General features: G+C 36.8%; 1 protein-coding gene across 3 annotated transcripts in view; it reads right to left on the minus strand.

Moving 5' to 3' along the window:
* The window catches only part of igsf21a (immunoglobin superfamily, member 21a), a 186,248-nt gene that overhangs the window by 49,322 nt on the left and 112,269 nt on the right, over window positions 1-24,657 (minus strand). For all 3 annotated transcript variants that reach the window (XM_082532144.1, XM_082532142.1, XM_082532143.1), the window contains one exon: window positions 16,927-17,045. In XM_082532144.1, the coding sequence (XP_082388270.1) occupies window positions 16,927-17,045 (119 nt within the window). The remainder of the gene's footprint in view (window positions 1-16,926; window positions 17,046-24,657) is intronic.

Raw genomic sequence — 24,657 nt, forward strand, 5'->3', positions numbered from 1 at the left:
AGAGAATATTAAGAAAAAAAGCCTTTATTTAGGGCTGCACAAAACTGCAAACATAAGGCACGGGAAGCCCGAGATAAACTAACAAAACTAAACTGGGAAAAGCTAAACACCAAATCAGTAGATACATAGAGAAAAACCTGAATCTTGAAACCTGAGAGCTGGAAAACCTGAAACTTGGAAACTCGAGGGGAGATAAGCAGATGGACCAACAGGGGAGAAGAGAAGACTAAATACACAAGGATAACAAGGAGATGTGAAACAGAAGGAAAACACAGCTGGGACTAATCAGAGACACATGACAGGGAAGGAACATTGAACGCACTAAAAACAATATTAGGGATGATTAAAATAAAACAGGAAACACGAGAAACAAGCTGAGACACAGACTCGACTCTGGGATGAACAGATATGAGAACATAACTGACTTGACGTGACACATGAAAGACAGAGGAGGCACAGTAACAAAAACTAGGACTAGAACCAACAAATATAACCAGAAACTAATTGAAAGAATATTAAAAAACCAGGAAACACAAAAACACTGGGTCCCCAAACCCATGACCATGACAGTATGATTCAAGGAATTGTGTTTTTCTTTCATTTTTTTCTCTTTTCTATATTAAAACAGGTATTGAGTTCAAATTTCTCACCACAGTGTGTATTGAAATTATCCTCTAACAGCATAAACACAGCCTACGGTTCACTATTATCCATCCATCAATATGTTCTAAAAAATGTTTTATATGTTCTACAGATGTAATGGAAAGAAAACATGTCTTTTACGTCTTTCAAGGCCTTATCCTGAGCTCACTGACTTTCTGGCTTTTGGATTGAAATATTTTAGTTGAGCATAATTCTTACAAAACATTCCTGACAAAATAAAGAGAACTATTAGAAAACCAAATAGGCACGGTTACAGATGAGTGACCTGTTTATTTCCTTTCATTTTTAGTTATTTTATTTTATTTCATTTATTATCTTCATATTAGGGCTAAAAATGAATCAAATTGTACACTTAAATAACAAAGGAGCTCAGTCTTTTTAGTTGTTCTTTTTTCTAACTCAGCTGTCTCTTGGAAAATGAATCAAAATAAGCATCATTTCTTAAAATGAATGAATGAATAATTACAAGGAAAAGAATAACAATGATAAGTTTTGGCAAACTTGGGAAATAAATAATTAAACACTGTGAAGTCAAAAACTATTTTAGGCAGATAAGTCCACAGAAAAGGAGAATTATCAAGCAAGGTGATATTGGGGTAAAAGGTAGCGCAACAAAGAGTGTTTTTTTTTTATCCTTTGGTAAAATCAGTAGTTTGTCTCTGGGGAGGCGAAGCTGTTTCTCCTCTGTCGCCTACTCTGTCATCCATGCTCAAAAGATGGGACCTAGGTGGGGAGCAGAGCGCAGCAAGTGATGAAGACATCCTTAGTGAGAGGGAGTGAAGGGAATGAGGGAGACGCACCACAAGGAATGAAGCTTACACTTCACAGCATTCAGAGAACCACAAGGAGACACTGGGGAGGCACCGTGTTCAGTATCAGGCATACATGTCCTAGGATAAAGGTAGGAGTGCTACCCAAGAAAACAAGAAAGGGCTGCATCATGAAAGACTTCACAAGGTTATTCTGAAGTGATGGTTTAAAGACTTTTGGAGCCATTTGAAGATGTATACTTCTGCATTATGGCATGGTGCTTTGAAAAAAAAAATGCTGATTTGCTGAAAGCTTCCTCTTGTCAAAAACACTGTCTCAATGCAACCGACAAGTCTACAACCTTGACTTGACCATTATTTTATTCAACTCGCTTACTTTAAGTGATGTTTCACTCTCTAGTGTTAATATGCGGCACAGTAGAACAATCTTTGCATGATGTCCTCCACAGCTGCTCCGCCATGGCTCGGATTATATATCGGGAGAGGTGCATGCAGAAATGATTAATGCTTTACAGGCAGAAGACGCTGTGCCTTCTGGGGTTTAATAAACATCCCTTGATGTCACATGGAGGAAAATGGTATTTGTTTACGGCAAAATGTACTCGACATAGCCCAAGTTTTGGCTCTTTAACAGTGCTAACCTACGCAGGGTCTACTCAGGACAGGCTAAATTCAAAATGAGAAGCAAAGGTCTCATGCTATTAAGTGTGTACAAGGGAGATGAAAATAGATACCCTAAAATAATGCAGTTGAAAAAAAACCCACACTTTTGTGTTTTAGCACTATTTAATATAGGGCACATAGGACTGATGCGCAGCACAGAAATGCTTTGGCTGGATAATAATGCTATTATACTTTCCTCAATATTTTTTCCCTTTCCTAGACACTCTGCCTGTCTTTGCCAATGATCTGCAAACTAATCCTAGTGCACCGCATTCAACTAAAACTAAGCTAGCAGTTAATGATGGATGGAATGAGTCAAAAGATTAAAAAACTGAGTGCTCCCAAAAAGATAACTGAATCCTGGAATCCTTTCTTGTGACAATAGATAACATCATTTACTATTAAAATTTGTAACCACATCAAGCATATGACTTTGTATTTGAGAAAATAATTACAGTATAAAATGGGAAAATGTTATCATATTTATCCATCCATGTCTTTAGCAGAGCTTAGTGTTTGAAATATCATAGCACTTCCTATGATGTAAGTTTTTAGATACTTTTTGCCCATCAGATCTCAAAGGATTCTTTACTGCTACCTCTACTTTTGCTGCTTTATAGTTTTATGCATACAAAGGCAAAAGAAACTTAATCAGTGCACATAACTGGCTTACATCAGCTCTTTTTACACATAAACTCCTTAAAATGTTGGAGAACTGTGTTGGTATATTGTACGAAGTTGCCCTTTTTAACTGCACATAGCGGGAAATAACCTGCTTCAGACTTGTTTGCAATTCTGTTCACGTTTAGTAAAGCAGAGGGAGTTGCCTGCATAGAGTGCAGTTCCCACTCCCTGAGTGAGAATTTACTAGACTATTACTGCACATGGATTAAAGAATGTTTAATGTTAGAACCAAATGCAACAAACATTTGTATTCTCCACGTTTAAGTTTAAACTTCTAAGTGCATCTGTGAAAACAGCTAGACGGTGTGTCATGATAGCTCATGCAGACTATGTCAGGCCAAATATTGCATCCTAAAGTCTTTTAGTGGACAGAATATAAGCAGATGATATGACGCAAGCATCAGATGCTTGTTTTTTGTTTGTTGTGTGAAATCTCTTGGTATGAAAACAGGCTTACTCATGAGGCTTCAGCCTTGGCATGCGTTGGCCGCCCTGCTGATGAGTGCCTGGTGAATGTCAACTGAATGAGGCACTGAATGAGCTAGAGGGTAAAAATGGCTTGTCGTTAATGTGGCCTCAAATGAGATACAGTATGGCTCCAAATGTGATTTCAAGATTATGCCGCAACCCAGTTGAAGCTAATTAGTAGCAAGATTGGAGCAAAATATTTCACTGTTTTACCAATGAAGGTTAAAAACCCTGCTTCTCTGTTAATAAAAGATTTCATGTTTGAGTGCGTTTTGAAAAAAGCAAAAACGCGTAAAGGGGATATTTTCTGACAAAACTGAATATGGAAGGGAGCCCCCCCCCAAAAAAAAATCAGAGAGAAATTCCTTTACTTTGAATTAGTGACACACAGACTGTCAGTTCAATGTTGGGTTAAAAGAATCATTGAGGAAGCCCATGGGTTGTTTACTTTTGCCTCATTTATTACCACAGGGTTTTCACAAAGGCAGACATTTAATAATTCAACTGAATTCATTTAATTCTTCTTCTTTTTTTTAGTACAGTGGGCTCCAAGCCAACATATTATATTGGCTCTATAAGCTGCTCAAGTTAGAGAAGCGGAAAAAACACTCCTCAAAGGATAGTCTAATGTTTATTGCAGCATTTCCTCATAGTGAGATATGCGTCTTTTTTTCTTGTCAGTCAGCAAAACTTTGAAAGAAGTAAATTTCAAGTGTAAGTATGTTTCATAGATATATCTTTTCCACATGTCCTCAGATCAGAAATATCATCCTAGCAACCTATTAAGCAGAGCATTTTAACATTTAACATTGTGGTGAGCAGAGATGGGCAGTAACGCGTTACTGTAATCCGATTACTTTCTTCAAGTAACGAGTAAAGTAAGGGATTACTATTGCAAAAACGGTAATTAGATTACCGTTACTTACCCATAGGAACGCTGCGTGACTGCATTACTAAAACCGTGATTTTTTGCAAGAATGTCTCATGACAGTGACGTAAGCAAGTGCGACGTTCATGACAACAGCTGTGTGCGGATCAACAGTGGCTCATATATCGAGTGCTGGAGAGTATTATTAATCCTTTATTTATCCAGGTAAAAAATCTCATTGAGATTAAAAATCTAATTTCCAAGAGAGACCTAGTATGAGCATGCAGTGTTTAAAGCGTGGAAGTACTGACCTTACTTTAAGTTTGGTTCCATAAAAAGTGACAAAAACATTAGTGTCCATCGTGCGTGGGAAGAAAACTTCTTTTTACAGCGAAAAAACCCCCCTAAACTTCCAAGCAAGCACCGAGTGCACTACGACTTAATGGGAAATTCACAGAGAAACTCGCAGATTCTTCCACTGACCGCCGCGGCACACCTGTACCAGGGTAAACCTCCGCCTACCCTACTCCTGCTTTACAGGTGAACATAGAGCAAAAGGACCGCTAGTTTTTGACTTTATTTCTTTTTTGCTGTGTTTTCTTGCATCTATTTGAAAGAGTGAGTGTAAACACAAAAATATATATATATATATTTTTTTATGTGCTGGAATGTGCAGAAAATAGGTTTAAATATTAAACAAATCTCTTCCAGTCAGAGAATGTTGCATATAATTACATTTTTGCTTGATGCATAAAGTTAAAAGATTAAAACTAATAAAACAAGTTTTAAAAAGGGACCTTTCCATTTGATTACATTTTGTATGACAGGTTATGTAGAAAAAGTAGAATTGGGCTGAAAGGTCTATCGATTTATCACCTATTCAGGTTGTAAATCGTGTTTTTAAAAAGTAACTAAGTAACTAAGTAATTAATTACTTTTGAAAATAAGTAATCAGTAAAGTAACGGGATTACTTTTTGGGGGAAGTAATCAGTAATTAGTTACTGATTACTTTTTTCAAGTAACTTGACCAACACTGGTGGTGAGCATTGTGAAATAGTCCATTTAAATCAAATTTTGATCTTTTCTTACACCAAACCAAGTAACAATGCTGCTTAAGTCTAATCAAAGAGCAGTTTAAAAGGAAACTAAAATTACAGTCTGTTTACCCTCACATATTGTCGTGTTTTCTTCTCCTCACCCCCAACCAATGGCTGCCCCTCTCTGTCCCTGGTTCTGCTGGAGGTTTCTTCCTGTTAAAAGGGAGTTTTTCCTGTCCACTGTCTCCAGAGCGCTTGCTCATAGGGGATCTGATTGTTGAGCTTTTCTATGTTTTCTCTATATTATTAAAAGGTCTTTAGGTAAATTTAGGTAAATGTTTTTGTTTTTGTGATTTGGTGCTACATAAATAATACTGAATTGAATTTGCTGTTTGTTGAAGTTGCTGGGATGTCACTGACATGGACAGGGTGTTGTTTAACATCAATGTTGTGATACAAAGTCTTTTATGGAATTTACTGAGACAGGACTCACTCCAAACCCATCGCATACAAATGCCGATAAAGGACCTATAGCCAATATGCTGAGACTCACTGGATAAGGACAATGTTCAGGTTTAATACAGTAAAAGGGATTATTTTAACCAAGACCATATTTCATTCTTAAACTTAAACAAGTAATTTTTAGTTACCAAACCCAATCAGCTAGTTTTTGATGCCTGAAAAAAGAAGCAGCATAAAGTAACATAAACCTAACCACCAAGTGAAAGCAAACAGAGAGAAAACACCAACACTAATCTGTGAGAGAAAATAAAATATGAACCTTGATTCTGGCTGTGCTGCAAACCCTCTTACTTCATTGTTTATACTTTGCAGTTCTTTACAAGAGTACCATTATTGCTTAGCATCAAGGAATAAGTGTCAAGACACCAATGTCAAAGGACATCTTTGACAGCACCATTATTGCAAAAGAACAATTTTTGACACAAAGTGACAGAAAAAAATGGTGGAAAATTCCTTTTCATTGACAAAAATCTTTAGATTGAAAACTCTGATTCCACAAATTCCTGAAAAATATGGATATAATGTTGACATAAGATTGTAGCCAAAAAGGCAAAGATCATATCGTTTTTTGCATATAACACTTTTGTATGGAATCAGTTGAATATGTTCTGGTGGTTACACCCCTCTGCAGAACATTAAGTGTGATGAGCAGGAACGTGACACAGAGGATAAATGAGAGAGTAGAGGAGAATCATATCAAGGACTCTCAAACAATCCCCTATGATGACCTGAGGCGTGCTAAAAGACGACATAGCAAACACTTCAGAGTGCAAGTGATAAGTCTGACAAAATTGGCATTCTTTCTGAGGGAGGAGAATTAGGACACTGTCACTTTGTGTCGATTTTGGCCAAGATGTTTGCCTCATTTTCCCAAAACGTCCAGGACACAGAGGAAACAATTGCTCACTAACAATCCATCAAACCCTGCCACCCAAACAAGCTTCTCCAAGCATAAACACACCAACTGGCATGCAAGCATTCACACACAGCCACTAAACTCTTCTTACTCGTGCACTGAACTGCTGTGTCTGCAGGCATTGCTGTCCAAGGGCTTGGCTTGTGCACCATTAATCCCACCCATGAATTTATAAATGAGCACCTAAATATACACAGTGTTTAATTAAAGTTAGATGTCTATTACTGAAGCAAATCCCAGTTATATGGGAAGAGAAGGTAATCAGTCCCTCTACACCTTCATCCCTGTATCCACGGATTACAAATACATCTTATTCATCCTAAATATTAATCGAAAATATTTCTAACATTACATGACATGATGTTGTGGAGATGTCACACGTTACCAAACCATTGTCTCAAACACACAGCACCACAAAAAGCTAATTGCTTTGAGCAACATGCACAGATCAACTAGGAGCGAGCTTTCCAAGGTCAGGATGTGTTATTATGAGACAAATACCCTTTCCCTGTAATCTTTGGAATGTCGCATAGAAATCACTTTGGGTAATAACAAATAATGACCGGATTTTTACCATTGGGGAAAGAGATATTGATTTTTTTTCACCCACCAAAGCCTTAAATTATGACCTTAGCTTTACAGCAATGGATATGTCACTGCTCTCAGAATGAAACATCAATTTTTCTGCCTGGAAACAAGTGTGTCCTGTGAAGTTTTAAAATCACACTATAATGAATTCATTACATGTGAATAACATGTTATAATTTATGCACCAAAATGTCTCCCATTCTGGCTTTCGTCGTTGCTTTATACAAATCTACCAGACAAATTATTCTACATAGAACGGGACATGAAAAAGGTATAAAAAATTAAAGAGAAAAGGCCTTATTGTTTTGACTGGTGGTTCAAAATGTGTACAGTGATCCCTCGCTATAAAGCGGGTCACCTTTCGTGTCCTCGCTGTTTCGCGGATTGCATTTATTTTTTTTTAACAGCGCATTGTGTTCTGCATCCTGATTGGCTGTGGACCATTGTCAGTCAATCTCGTGTTGTGTCTCCTGTACAGTACAGAATGCGTCCAGCTTGCGAAATTTACATAAATCTTTGATTGCTAGCAGTGTGACTCTGAAGTGCTGTACTGTATGTTTGTAAGTTTTCTCCCCAACGAACACAACAATGTCGACAAAACATTTTGCACGGTCAAAAGCACCTGCAGGTGCCTTTGGTTTCATTCTATTGAGAGCTTTGACAGTGTTTAAACAAGAGAGAAAAGTGTGAAAATGTTTATGCCTGTCTGAGAAAAGTGTAAACAGTGTGTAGTGAGGGGTTATAATAATGGTAAAAAATAAAGTTGGCTGCTTCGTGGATTTCACGTATCGTGGTTTATTTTTAGAATGTAACTCCCGCAATAAACAAGGGACCACTGTATTTTAACTATGAAGGCATCAGTGGTACTTGCATTTGAATAAATCCAATGCTGTTCACCTGTTACAGGACCAGAGTTATATGCAACAATACTATCATTTTTGTCATTTGAAGCTGAAACTGGTGTTAATTATTGCAACCATTGACCTTTGCGGCCTAGCTATCACTTCTTACAAAAGAGACTGTAAGTTCCACTTACTTCCTTTACATTTTGTTGAATGTATACACAAAGCAGTGTAATGCGGATTTTATCCATTCATCTATTCTCTTAACTGCTTTTCCAGTTCTGGGTTACAGGGTGCTGGAGCCTATGCTTGCTGTCATGGGATGAGAGGCAGTGTACACCTAGACTGATTAAAACCCAAATCAACTGATCAGAGTTTCCTAAAAACTCGAATCAGTCAAAATAACTGCAACTGGTACAACTCTAACTGTAATACATGACTGCTTACAGTTTGAGTCAATTTGGTCTTTAACACTATGGCCAATATCTACTGGAAGCGATATCCCTCACAGCATAGGAGTGCAGGAAAAAGACTTCTCAAACTTGCAAGAAATTGAAGGACAGCAGTGTGAGTGTCAAGAGTTCAGGGTTTAGCCTTTTAAAACTCATTGATTGAATTCTTGGCAGCAGATGCATTAAAATGATAATTCTTATTTATGAAGCCCTTTTAAAAATTAAAATACTCACCATGTACCGCTTCCTATTAATTGACTTTTTTCTTTCTCATTTTCTTTCTTTTGCCTCTCTGCTTTTTTCTTTACTTCCCATTGAACTTGACACACTAATAGGTTATGAATAATTCTGTTTCAGTTTAGACGGCAATTAGCTACAATGCCAGGGGCCATTCTTCTTCCTTTCTAGTGGAGTGGTGATTTAAGACCCAGCTGAGTAAGGGGGCTCCAGCCGTCCGACAACCACATCATTTTCTTCTTTCAATCCAAGAGTGAAACACAAAAGAGTTAACTGAGCAAATCCTCTCTCATTGATAAAGTCTTTCTCTTAAGTAAATGTGGAATGTGGGGGAGGGCTCTACACAGAATTATCCGATCGCTTACCAAAAAGAAAATAAAAGGGTCACAGGCTTAGTTTAAATATATATGTTAAAAGAACTAAAATGAAAAGAAAAAGAAAACATCACCAGTTCCTGGGGGCAAAAGAAAAAAATCTTAATACTGGAGTAAGGTTGTCAAATGCTGTCCCTCTCTGGTGTTCCACTGAAAAATTTTACAATTGCTAATTAGCCACAGGACCACATGGAGAACAGCATGTCTTTGCTCTGGAATTGATACATCAGAGGCAAGCAAAGCAGCTGTTGTAAGAGGGACTTAAATACAAGAATTACAGCACAGGCTGAGCAATAGGTTACAGGCACAAAACCACAAAACCTCCTCTAGTGATTGAAACAAAGAGGCAACAATATAAAAAGGTAAATGGAAGAAAACAAATATTCATGTGAATTAAATGAACATGTTTGATAAAAATAAATATAAAAAATCAAAGATCAAATCAAAATAGGTGCTTTATTGAAAATTGGTAAGACTTCTGAACAGTTGCTTTTATAGTAGAAAGATGTCTTCCTATCAACTTGAATTGTTAGTTGGATCAATTTTATGATCCTTGCTAACACACCCTCAGGAACCAAATTTCTTTTAACTTCATATTTGAAGGAAGCAATAAACGTCTGATGGCAGAAATTCAAGATAACGATCATTAATGAAATTTAATCAATTCCTCCATAGCCCAAGGACCTATCCCTCCACAAGAATACAGGGAACATGTTTAACTATTCTTGATGTCATTAAGACAATGAAAAAAAAATACATCCTTAAACAAGAAAAAATAATACTGCATCAACCTATAAAAATCACCTCTTTGTAAGATATCTTTGGTATTCATTGAGTGAGGGTAAATAATTCACTTGCCGCCTCTACTCCCATTGTTTTCTCTCTGAGCCAACATCCATCTGATTAGTGTGTCATTTAGTGTGTCATATTAATTAACGAAAGACCAAGACAGACTTTTAATTCATTTGAAAGCCTGATGCTTAACCTTGTCCACCCCAGCTGTAAAACTCAGAAACCAGTCTTACTTGATTGATTGATTGAATCTTTATTTTGAACATGTTGAAAAAGTATAAAAAAAAAAAAATAGAATTAAAAGAGACAAATGAACAAAGCAAACAAAAGGAAAACGAGCAACCACAACTCCAAATAACGTCCATGTTCAAAAAGGAGCAGGAAGAAGCATAAGCTTATTTAATCCCACCCCTTTTCCACTATCTAGTATCAATAGACTACAGAAATACCTCCTTGTAATTACATTATATGTTATGTGTAATTTTTTTTTTTTTTTTTTTTTTTTTAATATATACACATATATGTTTCTATCTATCCATACCTACGTATATACACACATACGCACATATACACATTTTCAATAACCCCATTAACACCTGAAGGATACACAACCTACAATTTTATATATATTTAATATATATATATATATATATATTTAATATATATATATATATATATATATATATATACATACACACATACATACACACACATACACATATATATATACACATACACATATATATACATATATATATACATATATATACACATACATATACACATATATATACATATATATATACATACATACATATACACATACATATATACCCATACCAACAAACCCGTGCATGCGCACACACATGAAAATATTAGACAAGAACACCCTATCAAATCTCTACCTTTTCCCTGTACCCTGTAAAAACCATATCCTTAAACCGCTTTTTAAACTGCGCCATGCTTGGACATTGCTTCATATCTTTACTTAGTCTGTTCCACAGCTTCACTCCACACACAGAGATGCAAAAACTTTTTAATGTTGTACGGATACGAGGATGTTTTAAATTTAATTCCCCCCTCAAATTGTATCCCCGTTCCCTTTTAGAAAACATTTTTAGAATATTGTCAGGAAGCAGGTTATTTATTGCTTTATATATAATTTGTGCTGTGAGAAAATGAACCAGATCTGTGAATTTTAGAATTTTTGATTTTAAGAATAGTGGATTTGTATGATCTCTGTAACCAGTTTTATGGATTATCCTTATGGCCCTTTTTTGTAATATAAAGATTGATGATAGCGAACATTTGTAAGTATTGCCCCAAACCTCTGCACAGTAATTCAAATACGGTGCAATCAGGGAACAATAGAGAATGTGGAGTGATTTGTGGTCCAGAATGTGTTTTACTTTACTCAAGATTGAAACACTTCTTGAAATTTTGTTATGTATATGATTTATATGAGACTTCCAGTTTAATTTATCATCTATAATCACACCAAGAAACTTATGTTCAAGTACTCTTTCAATTTCCACACCATCTACATGAATCTGCACTTGTGCATTTCTAAGGGAATTCCCAAATAAGATAATTTTAGTTTTACTTAGATTTAGCGATAGTTTGTTCCTGTTAAACCATTTTTTAATTTTGCACATTTCTGAAGTAATTGTATCCAGCAGCTCCTTTAGATTCCCCCCAGAACAAAAAATATTTGTGTCATCTGCAAATAATACTAATTTTAATATATCAGATGCCTTACAAATATCATTTATATAAATAATAAATAATTTTGGACCCAGTACAGAGCCTTGTGGAACACCACAAGCAATGTCCAAGCATGATGAGGAATGGACACCCAGCTTCACAAATTGTTTCCGGTCACTTAAATAATTTTTCACCCATTGCAGTACAACCCCCCTAATCCCATACCGTTCCAGTTTATTAATTAATATGTCATGATTGATTGTGTCGAATGCTTTCTTGAGATCCAGAAATACTCCAGCTGCATACTGTTTCTGATCTATAGCATTCGTAATCTCCTCAATTGATTCGATTAATGCCAGAGATGTTGATCTTTTTGATCTGAATCCATATTGACTGTCAGAGAGTAATTTATATTTATCTAAGAATTTGTCTAATCGTTTATTAAACAGGTTTTCTAGGATTTTGGAGAATTGTGGTAGTAAAGAAACAGGCCTGTAATTTGTGAAGTGGCGTCTATCCCCGGTTTTATACAGCGGCACAACTTTAGCTATTTTCATTTTGTTTGGCACTTTTCCCGTCTGAAATGATAAGTTGCAAATATATGTTAGAGGTCCTACAATTCCTTCAATGACCTTCTTGACGATTTTCATGTCAATATCATTACAATCAGTAGATGTTTTATATTTACACATGTGTACAATGTCAATTATTTCTTTTTCCTCCACTGATGTGAGGAACATTGAGTTAGGGTTCCTATCAATCAGGTTTTCACTACATTCTACTGATGGCAGTGACTCAGGAATTTGTTCTGCCAGTTTTGGTCCAATATTTACAAAATAATGATTAAAGCTGTTGACCTTATCAGCAGTGTTTTCCATAATATTGCCATTATCGATAAAGTATTGTGGATAACTTTGTTGTCCAGAATTATTTTTAATGATACCGTTTAAAACATCCCATATTCCTTTCATATTATGTTTATTGTTGTTCAATATTTTACTATAATACTCCTTTCTACATACACGTATAATATTGGTCAACTTATTTTTGTATTTTTTATATTTATTTTCAGCTTCTTTTGTTCTTTGTTTTAGGTATTCCCTATAGAGTGTATTTTTCTTTTTACATGCATTTTGTAAACCCTTAGTGAGCCATGGTCTATCTGAATATTTGTGCTTTCTGTTGTATTTTATTGTTGGACAGTTTTTATCGTACAACTCCATGAATATTCTTAAAAATATGCCATATGCAATATCAATATCAGCTTCTTTGTACACCTTGTCCCAGTCCTGATTTAATAGATCGTTCTTAAGTGCATTCATAGTTTCTTCTGTCCTTACACGTCTGTATCTCAGTTGTTCTTCATGCTGATTTTTCTTATAATTAGTGTCATAAACTGCAAAAACTGGTAGGTGATCACTGATGTCATTAATTAATATTCCGCTCACAATGTTGTTTTCCATATTGTTAGTGAAAATATTGTCAAGTAAGGTGGCACAATGTGGTGTAATTCTGCTAGGCCTGGTTATTTTAGGATGTAAACTCAAACTGTACATAGTGTTTAGGAATTCGTCGGTCATTTTATGCTTTTTTGGATTCAACAGGTCAATATTAAAATCACCACAGATAAACATAACTTTTTGATTTGTTTTAGAGAATACTTGTTATCGTCTATCGTCCACCTGGGCCTTACACAGAGTTTCTCTCTGATTTCTCAAACTTTTTATCTGATTTAGTGCTCAGCTCAGATAAAATAATTATTGTGGGTGATTTTAACATCCATGTAGATGCTAAAAATGACAGCCTCAACATGGCATTTAATCTGTTATTAGACTCAATTGGCTTCTCTCAAAATGTAAAAGAACCCACCCACCACTTTAATCACACTCTAGATCTTGTTTTAACATATGGCATAGAAACTGAACATTTAACAGTGTTTCCTGAAAACCCTCTCCTGTCTGATCATTTCCTGATAACATTTACATTTACAATAATTGATTACACAGCGGTGGAGAGTAGACTTTATCACAGTAGATGTCTTTCTGAAAACGCTGTAACTAAGTTTAAGAATATAATCCACCCACTGTTATCATCTTCAATGCCCTGTACCAACATAGAGCAGAGCAGCTATCTGAATACTACTCCAACAGAGGTTGACTATCTTGTTAATAATTTTACCTCCTCACTACGTACGACTCTGGATACTGTAGTTCGTGTGAAAATTAAGACCTCAAATCAGAAGTACCTGACTCCGTGGTATAATTCTCAAACACGTAGCCTAAAGCAGATTACTCGTAAGCTGGAGAGGAAATGGCGTGTCACAAATTTAGAGGATCATCATTTAGCCTGGAGAAATAGTGGGATGCTTTATAAGAAAGCCCTCCGCAAAGCCAGAACATCTTACTATTCGTCACTGATTGAAGAAAATAAGAACAACCCCAGGTTTCTCTTCAGCACTGTAGCCAGGCTGACAAAAAGTCAGAGCTCTACTGAGCCAACCATCCCTTTAACCTTAACTAGTAATGACTTCATGAACTTCTTCACAAATAAAATTTTTATCATTAGAGAAAAAATTACCAGTAATCATCCCACAGATGTAATATTATCTACAGCTACTCTTAGTACCATTGATGTTAAGTTAGACTCTTTTTCTCCAATTGATCTTTCTGAGTTAACTTCAATAATTACTTCCTCCAAACCATCAACGTGTCTTTTAGACCCCATTCCTACAAAACTGCTCAAAGAAGTCCTGCCATTAATTAATTCTTCGATCTTAAATATGATCAACCCATCTCTAATAATCGGCTATGTACCACAAACCTTCAAGCTGGCTGTAGTTAAACCTTTACTCAAAAAGCCATTTCTAGACCCAGCAGTCTTAGCTAATTATAGGCCAATCTCCAACCTTCCTTTCATATCAAAAATTCTTGAAAGGGTAGTTGTCAAACAGCTAACAGATCATCTGCAGAGGAATGGCTTATTTGAAGAGTTTCAGTCAGGTTTCAGAGTTCATCACAGCACAGAAACAGCTTTAGTGAAGGTTACAAATGATCTTCTTATGGCCTCTGACAGTGGACTCATCTCTGTGCTTGTCCTGCTAGACCTCAGTGCAGCATTCGATACTGTCGACCATAATATCCTATTAGAGCGATTAGAACATGCTGTAGGTATTACAGGTACTGCACTGCAGTGGTTTGTATCATATCTATCTAATAGACTCCAATTTGTGCATGTAAATGGAGAGTCCTCTTCACACACTGAGGTTAATTATGGAGTTCCACAGGGTTCAGTGCTAGGACCAATTCTGTTTACATTATACATGCTTCCCTTAGGGAGTATCATCAGAAGATATAGTATACAGTTTCACTGCTATGCAGATGACACCCAGCTCTATCTATCCATGAAGCCAGATAACACACATTAGGACATAAAGACCTGGATGGCTGCTAACTTTCTGCTTCTTAATTCAGATAAAACTGAGGTTATTGTACTCGGCCCTGAAAATCTTAGAAATATGGTATCTAACCAGATTCTTACTCTGGATGGCATTACCTTGGCCTCCAGTAACGCTGAGAGGAACCTTGGAGTCATTTTTAACCAGGACATGTCCTTCAATGCACATATATAAACAAATATGTAAGACTGCTTTCTTCCATTTGCACAACATCTCTAAAGTTAGAAATATCCTGTCTCAGAGTGACGCTGAAAAACTAGTTCATGCATTTATTACTTCCAGGCTGGACTACTGTAATTCATTATTATCAGGAAGTCCTAAAAACTCACAGAAAAGTCTTCAGTTAATCCAAAATGCTGGAGGAAGAGTACTGACAGGTACTAGAAAGAGAGAGCATATTTCTCCTGTTTTGGCTTCCCTTCATTGACTCCCTTTTAAATCCAGAATTGAATTCAAAATCCTGCTCCTCACATACAAGGTCTAAAATAATCAGGCCCCATCTTATCTTAATGACCTTGTAGTACCATATCACCCTATTAGAGCACTTCGCTCTCGCACTGCAGGCTTACTTGTTGTTCCTAGAGTATTTAAAAGTAGAATGGGAGGGAGAGCCTTCAGTTTTCAGGCCCCTCTTCTGTGGAACCAGCTTCCAGTTTAGATTTGGGAGACAGACACTATCTCTACTTTTAAGATTAGGCTTAAAACTTTCCTTTTTGCTAAAGCATATAGTTAGGGCTGGATCAGGTGACCCTGAATCCTCCCTTAGTTATGCTGCAATAGACGTAGGCTGCCGGGGGACTCCCATGATGCATTGAGTTTTTCCTTTCCAGTCACCTTTCTCACTCACTATGTGTTAATAGACCTCTCTGCATCGAATCATATCTGTTATTAATCTCTGTCTCTCTTCCACAGCATGTCTTTATCCTGTTTTCCTTCTCTCACCCCAATCGGTCGCAGCAGATCGCCCCGCCCCTCCCTGAGCCTGGTTTTGACGGAGGTTTCTTCCTGTTAAAAGGGAGTTTTTCCTTCCCACTGTCGCCAAAGTGCTTGCTCATAGGGGGTCATATGATTTTTGGGTTTTTCTCTGTATCTATTATTGTGCGATCTACTGTACAATATAAAGCGCCTTGAGACGACTTTTGTTGTGATTTGGCGCTATATAAATAAAATTGAATTGAATTGAAATTTAAAAAAAGAAAATCCCACAAAACCCTGACACACAGCAGTATGCTAACAGATATTCTCAAAATTATACCAAGTGCAAAACAACTGATCACACATGTTAGAAAAAAAATCTGATTATGTAAATATTCATTTTTATCGAGTATGCTACATGTTTTCCTTCAAATTAGGGCAAATGAAGGAAAGATCAGGGATGATGGGCATGTGCAAATATTTTTCGCACACAACTTAAGGTTAGTTCAGGAAATAAACGTTGAAATAGAAAGATTGTCTCACTGTATTATCAAAGAAATGAAATGGATACTCCTTTTTTTAAAGACAGTAAAATTATATCTAACTTCTAGAAATTTGAGCTAAATGGAGCTGCAAACAATACTTACTTTGCATTATTTTAAACACTTGTTTAATATTTTTGTTTCTTTTTGGGGTAAAAAAGATTTCTTCTGACATACAGGAAAACAGTATCTCTGTATCATTTTTTTAAACATCCCCCTATGGCACCGCATATTGAAGCTTCAGTCTTTTGAGTGATCAAGAGGCTTCTCCCTTGCCTGCAGGCGAGCAGCACAACCAGTTTTTCAGTATTTTCTCTCTGTCTGACCTGCAGACTTTGAACAGTCCCTCGCCATGCAATACATGTCCCACCCGAGCATCCCATTTTAACCAAAAAGACATTGACTTTTGGTGCTTTTAAAATGATGATACTCACACATAACCGTAAGAAAAACATTCCCTGAAGCCAGGACAACTTTCTCCCTTGTTGCCCGGTCGTAGATGCCCACATGGCATTCATAAGGCCCGTTGTCTGAGATCCTGACCTCTGGGAGTCTGCAAAGTAAAGGGTTACACTGTGAGTTGATACTCATGTTTCAATTTTTGTACTAACATCTGACAACAAAACAATTAGATTAGCAAGTACATACATGGGAAGATAACTATTTGTGTTCACAGAAGCTACTTCCAGCTGCTCCCTCATTCACTAGGGGTCACTACAGCAGGTAGTGCCACATGTTTAATTTGGGAGATTTTTACACCTTCCTGACACAATCCCCAAGGGATCTGTGTCTCCTCTCGGGATTAAACCAAGGCACTCTTGCTTGTCAGGTAAATGTGCAAACCATGACACTTTCACATAAAAACTGAATGTATCAATCAGTGTCAACAGAACAGCCTTGTAAAGGTTCAGTCATGATGCACGTTAGGGCTGTGCGATATGACCAAAATCTTATATCCCGATATAAGAATTCTATCGTCCCGATAACGATATAAATCACAAAAATTTGTGAAAATTTTTTTTTCTGTAAATTCTGTGAATCTCGGGCAGCTCGACTTGCGGAAAGTGTTTCCGGCTGCGCGTCATGTAGCTGGAGTCCAGTGTTTTAACAGATGCATGAAACTATACATTTCTAGACATAAGTTGTGAAGGCCGCCGTTTTCTTTGTATTTATTACACGGCGTGCTGCGGGGAAAAGCCTGTTCTAACGTTTGAGTCTAAGGTTTATTTTTTAGCACCTGGCGGCTCTTTTTTAATTCTCATCCGTAAATAATCTGCTCTTTCACGTGATTCAGTTTATTTTGAAAAGTCTCAACAGGATCTTGAGCTTTATTGTGAAAGGTTTATGTGGAACATAAACAAGCGGACACGCGATGGTGTTACCGTCGTTGTTGCTAACAACAACGCATAAAAACAGGCGCTTGTCTGTCAGTAGTGTGGTTATATTAAATATAAGAGAAAGAGAGAACTTTAAGAAATTAATATAGCCACTACAGTGACCATCAAAATGCTGAAAAAGTATTGCTGTAAACAGTTTATTTTGCGACACCACGAAACAAGCGATAGCGTAAAATGAAACGATAGACGTTTTTATATCGTCATCCGATATATATCGTTATATCAAACAGCCCTAATGCACGTGTATAATTGCTATCAAAATTAATCCAGAGTCCAGAGATGACTGCAGCCCAGCCCTTGAGCAATGAAACCCAGAGCGTCAGTGCTCCACCCAACATAAACCATGAAAACCAAAGTTTGGCCTTCAGGAAGTGTTTCTGTTATGGAATATGTTATTGTAGTAGCAACCAGGAAAATGGTAGAGAATATCGTTGAAAATGAAGAAGTTATCTACATAGTGAATGACTTACTTAAACTGAAACTGTAATATTTTCTAAACTGGTGAGCACAAGGCCAAATTTTAAAAAGGATTTGTTACAGTCACAAAACTTTACAGGTGCATTCGAGGGTGTCAGGATCCCATCACATAATGGTTCCTTGTAGTTGACTAGATTTAACTAGTTAACTACAAGGACCGATTATGACAGTAAACACACACACACGCAAACAAATCTAAAAGTTGAACAGCGAGCCCCTTTTGCAGGCCCATTAATGACCAAGGGTCCATCTGTATCAGTTTTTTGCTCATCCATCATTTTTTAATAAATTAATCGGACATTGACGATGTCTGTTAGAATAAAAGATCCCACAAAACAAAGTTTATCAGTGTCTCACATAGACTGAATAAATCCTTAGTTCAGATTACAGATCAGTTGAGTGTCAGAATTCAGAAGTCAAAAAGTTTAGTCAAAAAGTATCACTCTTTTGCTATCGTCTGCATCCTTCAAATGAAAATACACTGACTTTGGTCAACAGGGTTGTCAAATGTCTTTGGTACATTTGACAACCCTGTTGCCGGTGTATGACACTTTTTCTATGAAAGATAAGTGTAGAGTGTTCTTATAAAAAAACAAAAAAGAAAACCCTAAAAGTATATTTCAGAAAACAGCTTTCACTATACTTGTTTTTCATCTGTAATTCTGCAGAGAAACAACAGGCAGCGATTATCCAGTCAGCAATAGCAAATGGCCATTTTTGAAAGAGAACAAGAGCACAATCTGTATTCTGTACTCAGCTAATATGTCAACAGTGATAATCAAAGTGAGACACCACTAGTCACATTTAGCTCCTGTGATTTATGCCCACAAAACAGGGACAATTGTCCTTGCTGCTCGGGTGTTTCAGACGGGGACCTCTGTTAGAACAGCAGCAGGGTGCTCTTAGCAGCCAGGATTTAATGAGTTCAGCTGTGTTTTTGTGTGTGTATGCATATAGGTGCGTGTCTGGAGGAGAGGAGCGCTCCCTATTGGAGAGCAGTCAAATCAGTGTGACTATGTGCATATATATATATATATATATATATATATATATATATATGTATGTATGTATGTATGTGTGTGTGTGTGTCTGTGTGTGTGTCTGTGTGTGTTTGTTTTATTTAACTTTTATTTATACAGGGGGTCCCATTGAGACTTAATGTCTCATCTACAAGAGAGACCTGTTTCAGACATGTTTACTGAGACTTCTATCTGACCACTGTATGATTTGTCACATCTTTGATCCATGAATAATTAAGAAATAGGAAATAAAACACCACATTTGAAGTTTGTACCTGCTGATTAGACAAGTGCTCTACATGTGTTTTATTTCTCTGGTTCTTCAAGTGTTTAGAAAACCTAATGAAAAATGGATAGATACTATGAATAGGAACACTGAGGTTTTCTCCCATAGCACTTGAGGAATACGTATATAACAGGCAACACTTTTTTTTAACACTACTGAATAAAAGTGATGAGAATAGCACAGTGACTCTCCCTCTGTGGTGGTGTTGGGTAATTGGTTTTATTATGGTAAATGCTGATGTAGTCCATTGCTTTGTTTTTGCAAACAAAGCCATAGTTCACTTATCCACAGTCCTGACTACAGGGAGTGCAGAATTATTAGGCAAATGAGTATTTTGTCCACATCATCCTCTTCATGCATGTTGTCTTACTCCACGCTTTATAGGCTCGAAAGCCTACTACCAATTAAGCATATTAGGTGATGTGCATCTCTGTAATGAGAAGGGGTGTGGTCTAATGACATCAACACCCTATATCAGGTGTGCATAATTATTAGGCAACTTCCTTTCCTTTGGCAAAATGGGTCAAAAGAAGGACTTGACAGGCTCAGAAAAGTCAAAAATAGTGAGATATCTTGCAGAGGGATGCAGCAGTCTCAAAATTGCAAAGCTTCTGAAGCGTGATCATCGAACAATCAAGCGTTTCATTCAAAATAGTCAACAGGGTCGCAAGAAGTGTGTGGAAAAACCAAGGCGCAAAATAACTGCCCATGAACTGAGAAAAGTCAAGCGTGCAGCTGCCAAGATGCCACTTGCCACCAGTTTGGCCATATTTCAGAGCTGCAACATCACTGGAGTGCCCAAAAGCACAAGGTGTGCAATACTCAGAGACATGGCCAAGGTAAGAAAGGCTGAAAGACGACCACCACTGAACAAGACACACAAGCTGAAACGTCAAGACTGGGCCAAGAAATATCTCAAGACTGGTTTTTCTAAGGTTTTATGGACTGATGAAATGAGAGTGAGTCTTGATGGGCCAGATGGATGGGCCCGTGGCTGGATTGGTAAAGGGCAGAGAGCTCCAGTCCGACTCAGACGCCAGCAAGGTGGAGGTGGAGTACTGGTTTGGGCTGGTATCATCAAAGATGAGCTTGTGGGGCCTTCTCGGGTTGAGGATGGAGTCAAGCTCAACTCCCAGTCCTACTGCCAGTTTCTGGAAGACACCTTCTTCAAGCAGTGGTACAGGAAGAAGTCTGCATCCTTCAAGAAAAACATGATTTTCATGCAGGACAATGCTCCATCACACGCGTCCAAGTACCCCACAGCGTGGCTGGCAAGAAAGGGTATAAAAGAAGAAAAACTAATGACATGGCCTCCTTGTTCACCTGATCTGAACCCCATTGAGAACCTGTGGTCCATCATCAAATGTGAGATTTACAAGGAGGGAAAACAGTACACCTCTCTGAACAGTGTCTGGGAGGCTGTGGTTGCTGCTGCACGCAATGTTGATGGTGAACAGATCAAAACACTGACAGAAGCCATGGATGGCAGGCTTTTGAGTGTCCTTGCAAAGAAAGGTGGCTATATTGGTCGCTGATTTGTTTTTGTTTTGTTTTTGAATGTCAGAAATGTATATTTGTGAATGTGGAGATGTTATATTGATGTCACTGGTAAAAATAAATAATTGAAATGGGTATATATTTGTTTTTTGTTAAGTTGCCTAATAATTATGCACAGTAATAGTCACCTGCACGCACAGATATCCCCCTAAAATAGCTAAAACTAAAAACAAACCAAAAACTACTTCCAAAAACATTCAGCTTTGATATTAATGAGTTTTTTGGGTTCATTGAGAACATGGTTGTTGTTCAATAATAAAATTATTCCTCAAAAATACAACTTGCCTAATTATTCTGCACTCCCTGTACTGCTTACATGGATTCAAACCAAGACAGAGACGGAACTTACCAAGTCCAAAAAGAAGGACCATAACGATAAGATGTGGAAGAATTTGTGGAAGAAAGAAACCTCAAATCAAACCATTTCTGAGTGACTACCTGCTTGGAGTCTCTTACAGTTTGACAGCTAGTTTGACACATGTGTCTAGCTGTCTGGACTTGGGAAAGAGGAAAGGTTGTACTCCTAACACTGAGACTTCTTTTAAATATTAAGACTGGTGGAATTAAATTTTCAGCATCCTCTCTAATCCTCGATTCCATGCATTTGAGAAGTGCTGGTCCACTGAGACCCCCCCCCCCCCCCCCCCGAAATTATACATGTGATTCCAACGCTATTAAAAAAGCTTTATTGCTGTTTTTTTTTATTTCCTATTAAAAGGTCAGCTAATGTTTGAAGTTTTTGTTTGGTATGAATCTCAATTTAAAAAGAATAAAGTCATTTTAGTATTGATTTATTTTCTTTCATATTACTGCTCTGATTACACCCATACATCACAAGAACCATCAACACAGTTAAATGCGTGTTGTTTAGTGAACAGCATTATTAGGGGCGCTTAAACAAACTGTTAAGTAAACATGGCTATTTTGAGTTGTTCTACAACTAAACCACAGCAGCACAACATTTATCAGCTAGGTTTATAACAAATAAAATGTAGCACCATCACATTTATTTATTTATATTTGTCTTTTTTATTTATTTATTTATTTCATTTGTTGTGAAAATTTGGGTCTCAGTCAGTTGTAAAAAGGTGTTTGGGCAATGACACCATAGCAGATAGTTAAATCAAAGTCTTTCTCAGCCATCGGAACTAAAAAGATTATCAGCAAACCAAACATATAGGTAATTAAATTAAAAAGAAAAAAAAAACAATTTCTGAAAACTACAAAATGTCCTATGTTAAAACACGCACACACAAAACAGCAGGTACACAGTGGCGGTCGATATCAATGGGCCCCCATGGAGGAGCGGCAAAAACAGCACACCGCAAAGAGAGATCGATTGTCCCCTAGGAGTTTTCCTGTAATGCAGGCCTTCCTCTAGAACTTCTTCTGCCTACAAATGCAAGAAAATGCAACTGCCTAGATGGAGAGTGAAAAAGAGAAGACTTGCCAGAGTAGTGTCTGATAGCTCATCCAGTCAATCTCTGCATCAAATTAACTAGCACATTGTCAGATACTCTTTCTGGCCTGAAGCATTATGGGTGAATGGGTAAAGACTGGCAGTTGTAAGATGGTGAAAAGCAGAGATAAACTGCTGAGGACGGGATGCGAAGTGAGGTGTGTAGTCATCTGTTTCCTTAATGAATGAGCATGAAACAAAATAATCAGGATAATGCTGTGATTCAGTGAGTGTGACAGACTCACTACTTTGTGGTTGCATTATACTAAGTGCTGATGTAGCTCATCTTTCTGTCCTTACCCAACACTATAGTCCTGCTGTTTGCTACCCTAAGTACTTAGGATTTATGCATTGAAATCCACACAAACGCAAAAAGAAGGGTAAACGCCCAAATTGAAACGAAACGCACAAAGAACACACACACACACACACACACACACACACACACACACACACACACACACACACACACACACACACACAGACTTTCTGTTGATTAAAATAACTCTAAAGCCCCATTCAGTGTGCATTAATTTGTGAAGCCATTACTCATTCTTCATCACAAATGCAAAGCTTCACTTCACCCTGCAATTATATCTTACAATAGTGTACTGTATGCACATTTCTTTGAAAACAGGAGTCGTGAGGGGGTACTTAAACATCTTTAGAAAGACGTGTGCCACCATTAAAATATTTTACACAAACAGTTTATGGAATGTTTTTTTTTAATTTACTCTTATCTCTTTTTTGTTTCAATAAATAAGTGATGACAAAAGTATGAATCTGCTTTAACTGCTTTTCTGCTTTTATAAAAGAGAGATTGTATGAATGACTCAGTTATTATGTGACCTGTGGCAGTTTATTCTATATTTTTTCAGTTTGAATACATTTTCAATCCATTCAAAAACATGTATTTTTTTCATGTTTTATACTCAATAATAATACTCAAATGTCAAGTGGTGCAACTGCTGATTTAAATGAACAGATTCAAAAGATGATTTTTTTAAAATTGTGTTTAACGGTAATTCAACATAAAATAGTCGGGCACTATTTACTTTTAATTGCTACAATAATCCATTTCATCCACTTTATTCTGCTTATCTGATTCAGTGTTGCCCAATCCAGCTGTCACCAAGTGAAAGGCAGGGTACATCCTGGATAGGATCATCAGTCTATTGTATGTTAAAATAATCTAAATAGTTTTAAAACTGTTAAAATAAATAAAATGATTTTGTACACCAACTGTTCTTAAATTTCAGGCTGACACAGCCAAGACTACGAGACTTTTATTATTAAGTATAAAAAGTGATGTAGCAAAAAAGAAATGTAATCATACAAACAAAATGGGGTTTGTATGGCTGGCTGAATGCATGAATGAAAACTATACATCTGCTGGCACCTCACAAAAAGTATGGGAACAGCACTCTATGTAAAAAGAGAATTTTAGTTTAGTTATACTTTAACTTGTTCTCTTAATAGGCATCCATTAATATCAAATACATTAATATAAAATACAGGCTTTGCATTTTTGGATGAACATTATACTAAAACTCCTACTCTTTTTAAACACATTTCTTCTATACAACAGAGACAAGGTAACAGATGTCCATTTTCTATAACTTAGCAATATCAGCCTCAAAATAGATTTTAGTTTTTTTTATCTGCACTACTAAAGCAGAATTTACAGAAACCTCAAGTGGAAGAGAAGATCTGACTTTACAACTGCAGTCAAACTTTAATGTGTAAAAGTTAAGGAACACATATGAAACCTGCATCCAATTTGGTTGGGTTTTCCAAAACAGCAAGTGGTCAAGTGTAAGGAAAAAATGGTCAATTAAAGGCTGTGCAGTGGCAGATAAATGCATTGTATCTCAAGTCACTGTGCACCATTAGTAATGTTAAAAAAGTGCTGTGACTGCAAACAATCATCATAAAAATCGTACTGTTCTCAGTATAAAAAGCTACATTAT

Source organism: Aulonocara stuartgranti (genome assembly GCF_965226115.1).
Source record: "Aulonocara stuartgranti genome assembly, chromosome: 5".
Taxonomy (NCBI): domain Eukaryota; kingdom Metazoa; phylum Chordata; class Actinopteri; order Cichliformes; family Cichlidae; genus Aulonocara; species Aulonocara stuartgranti.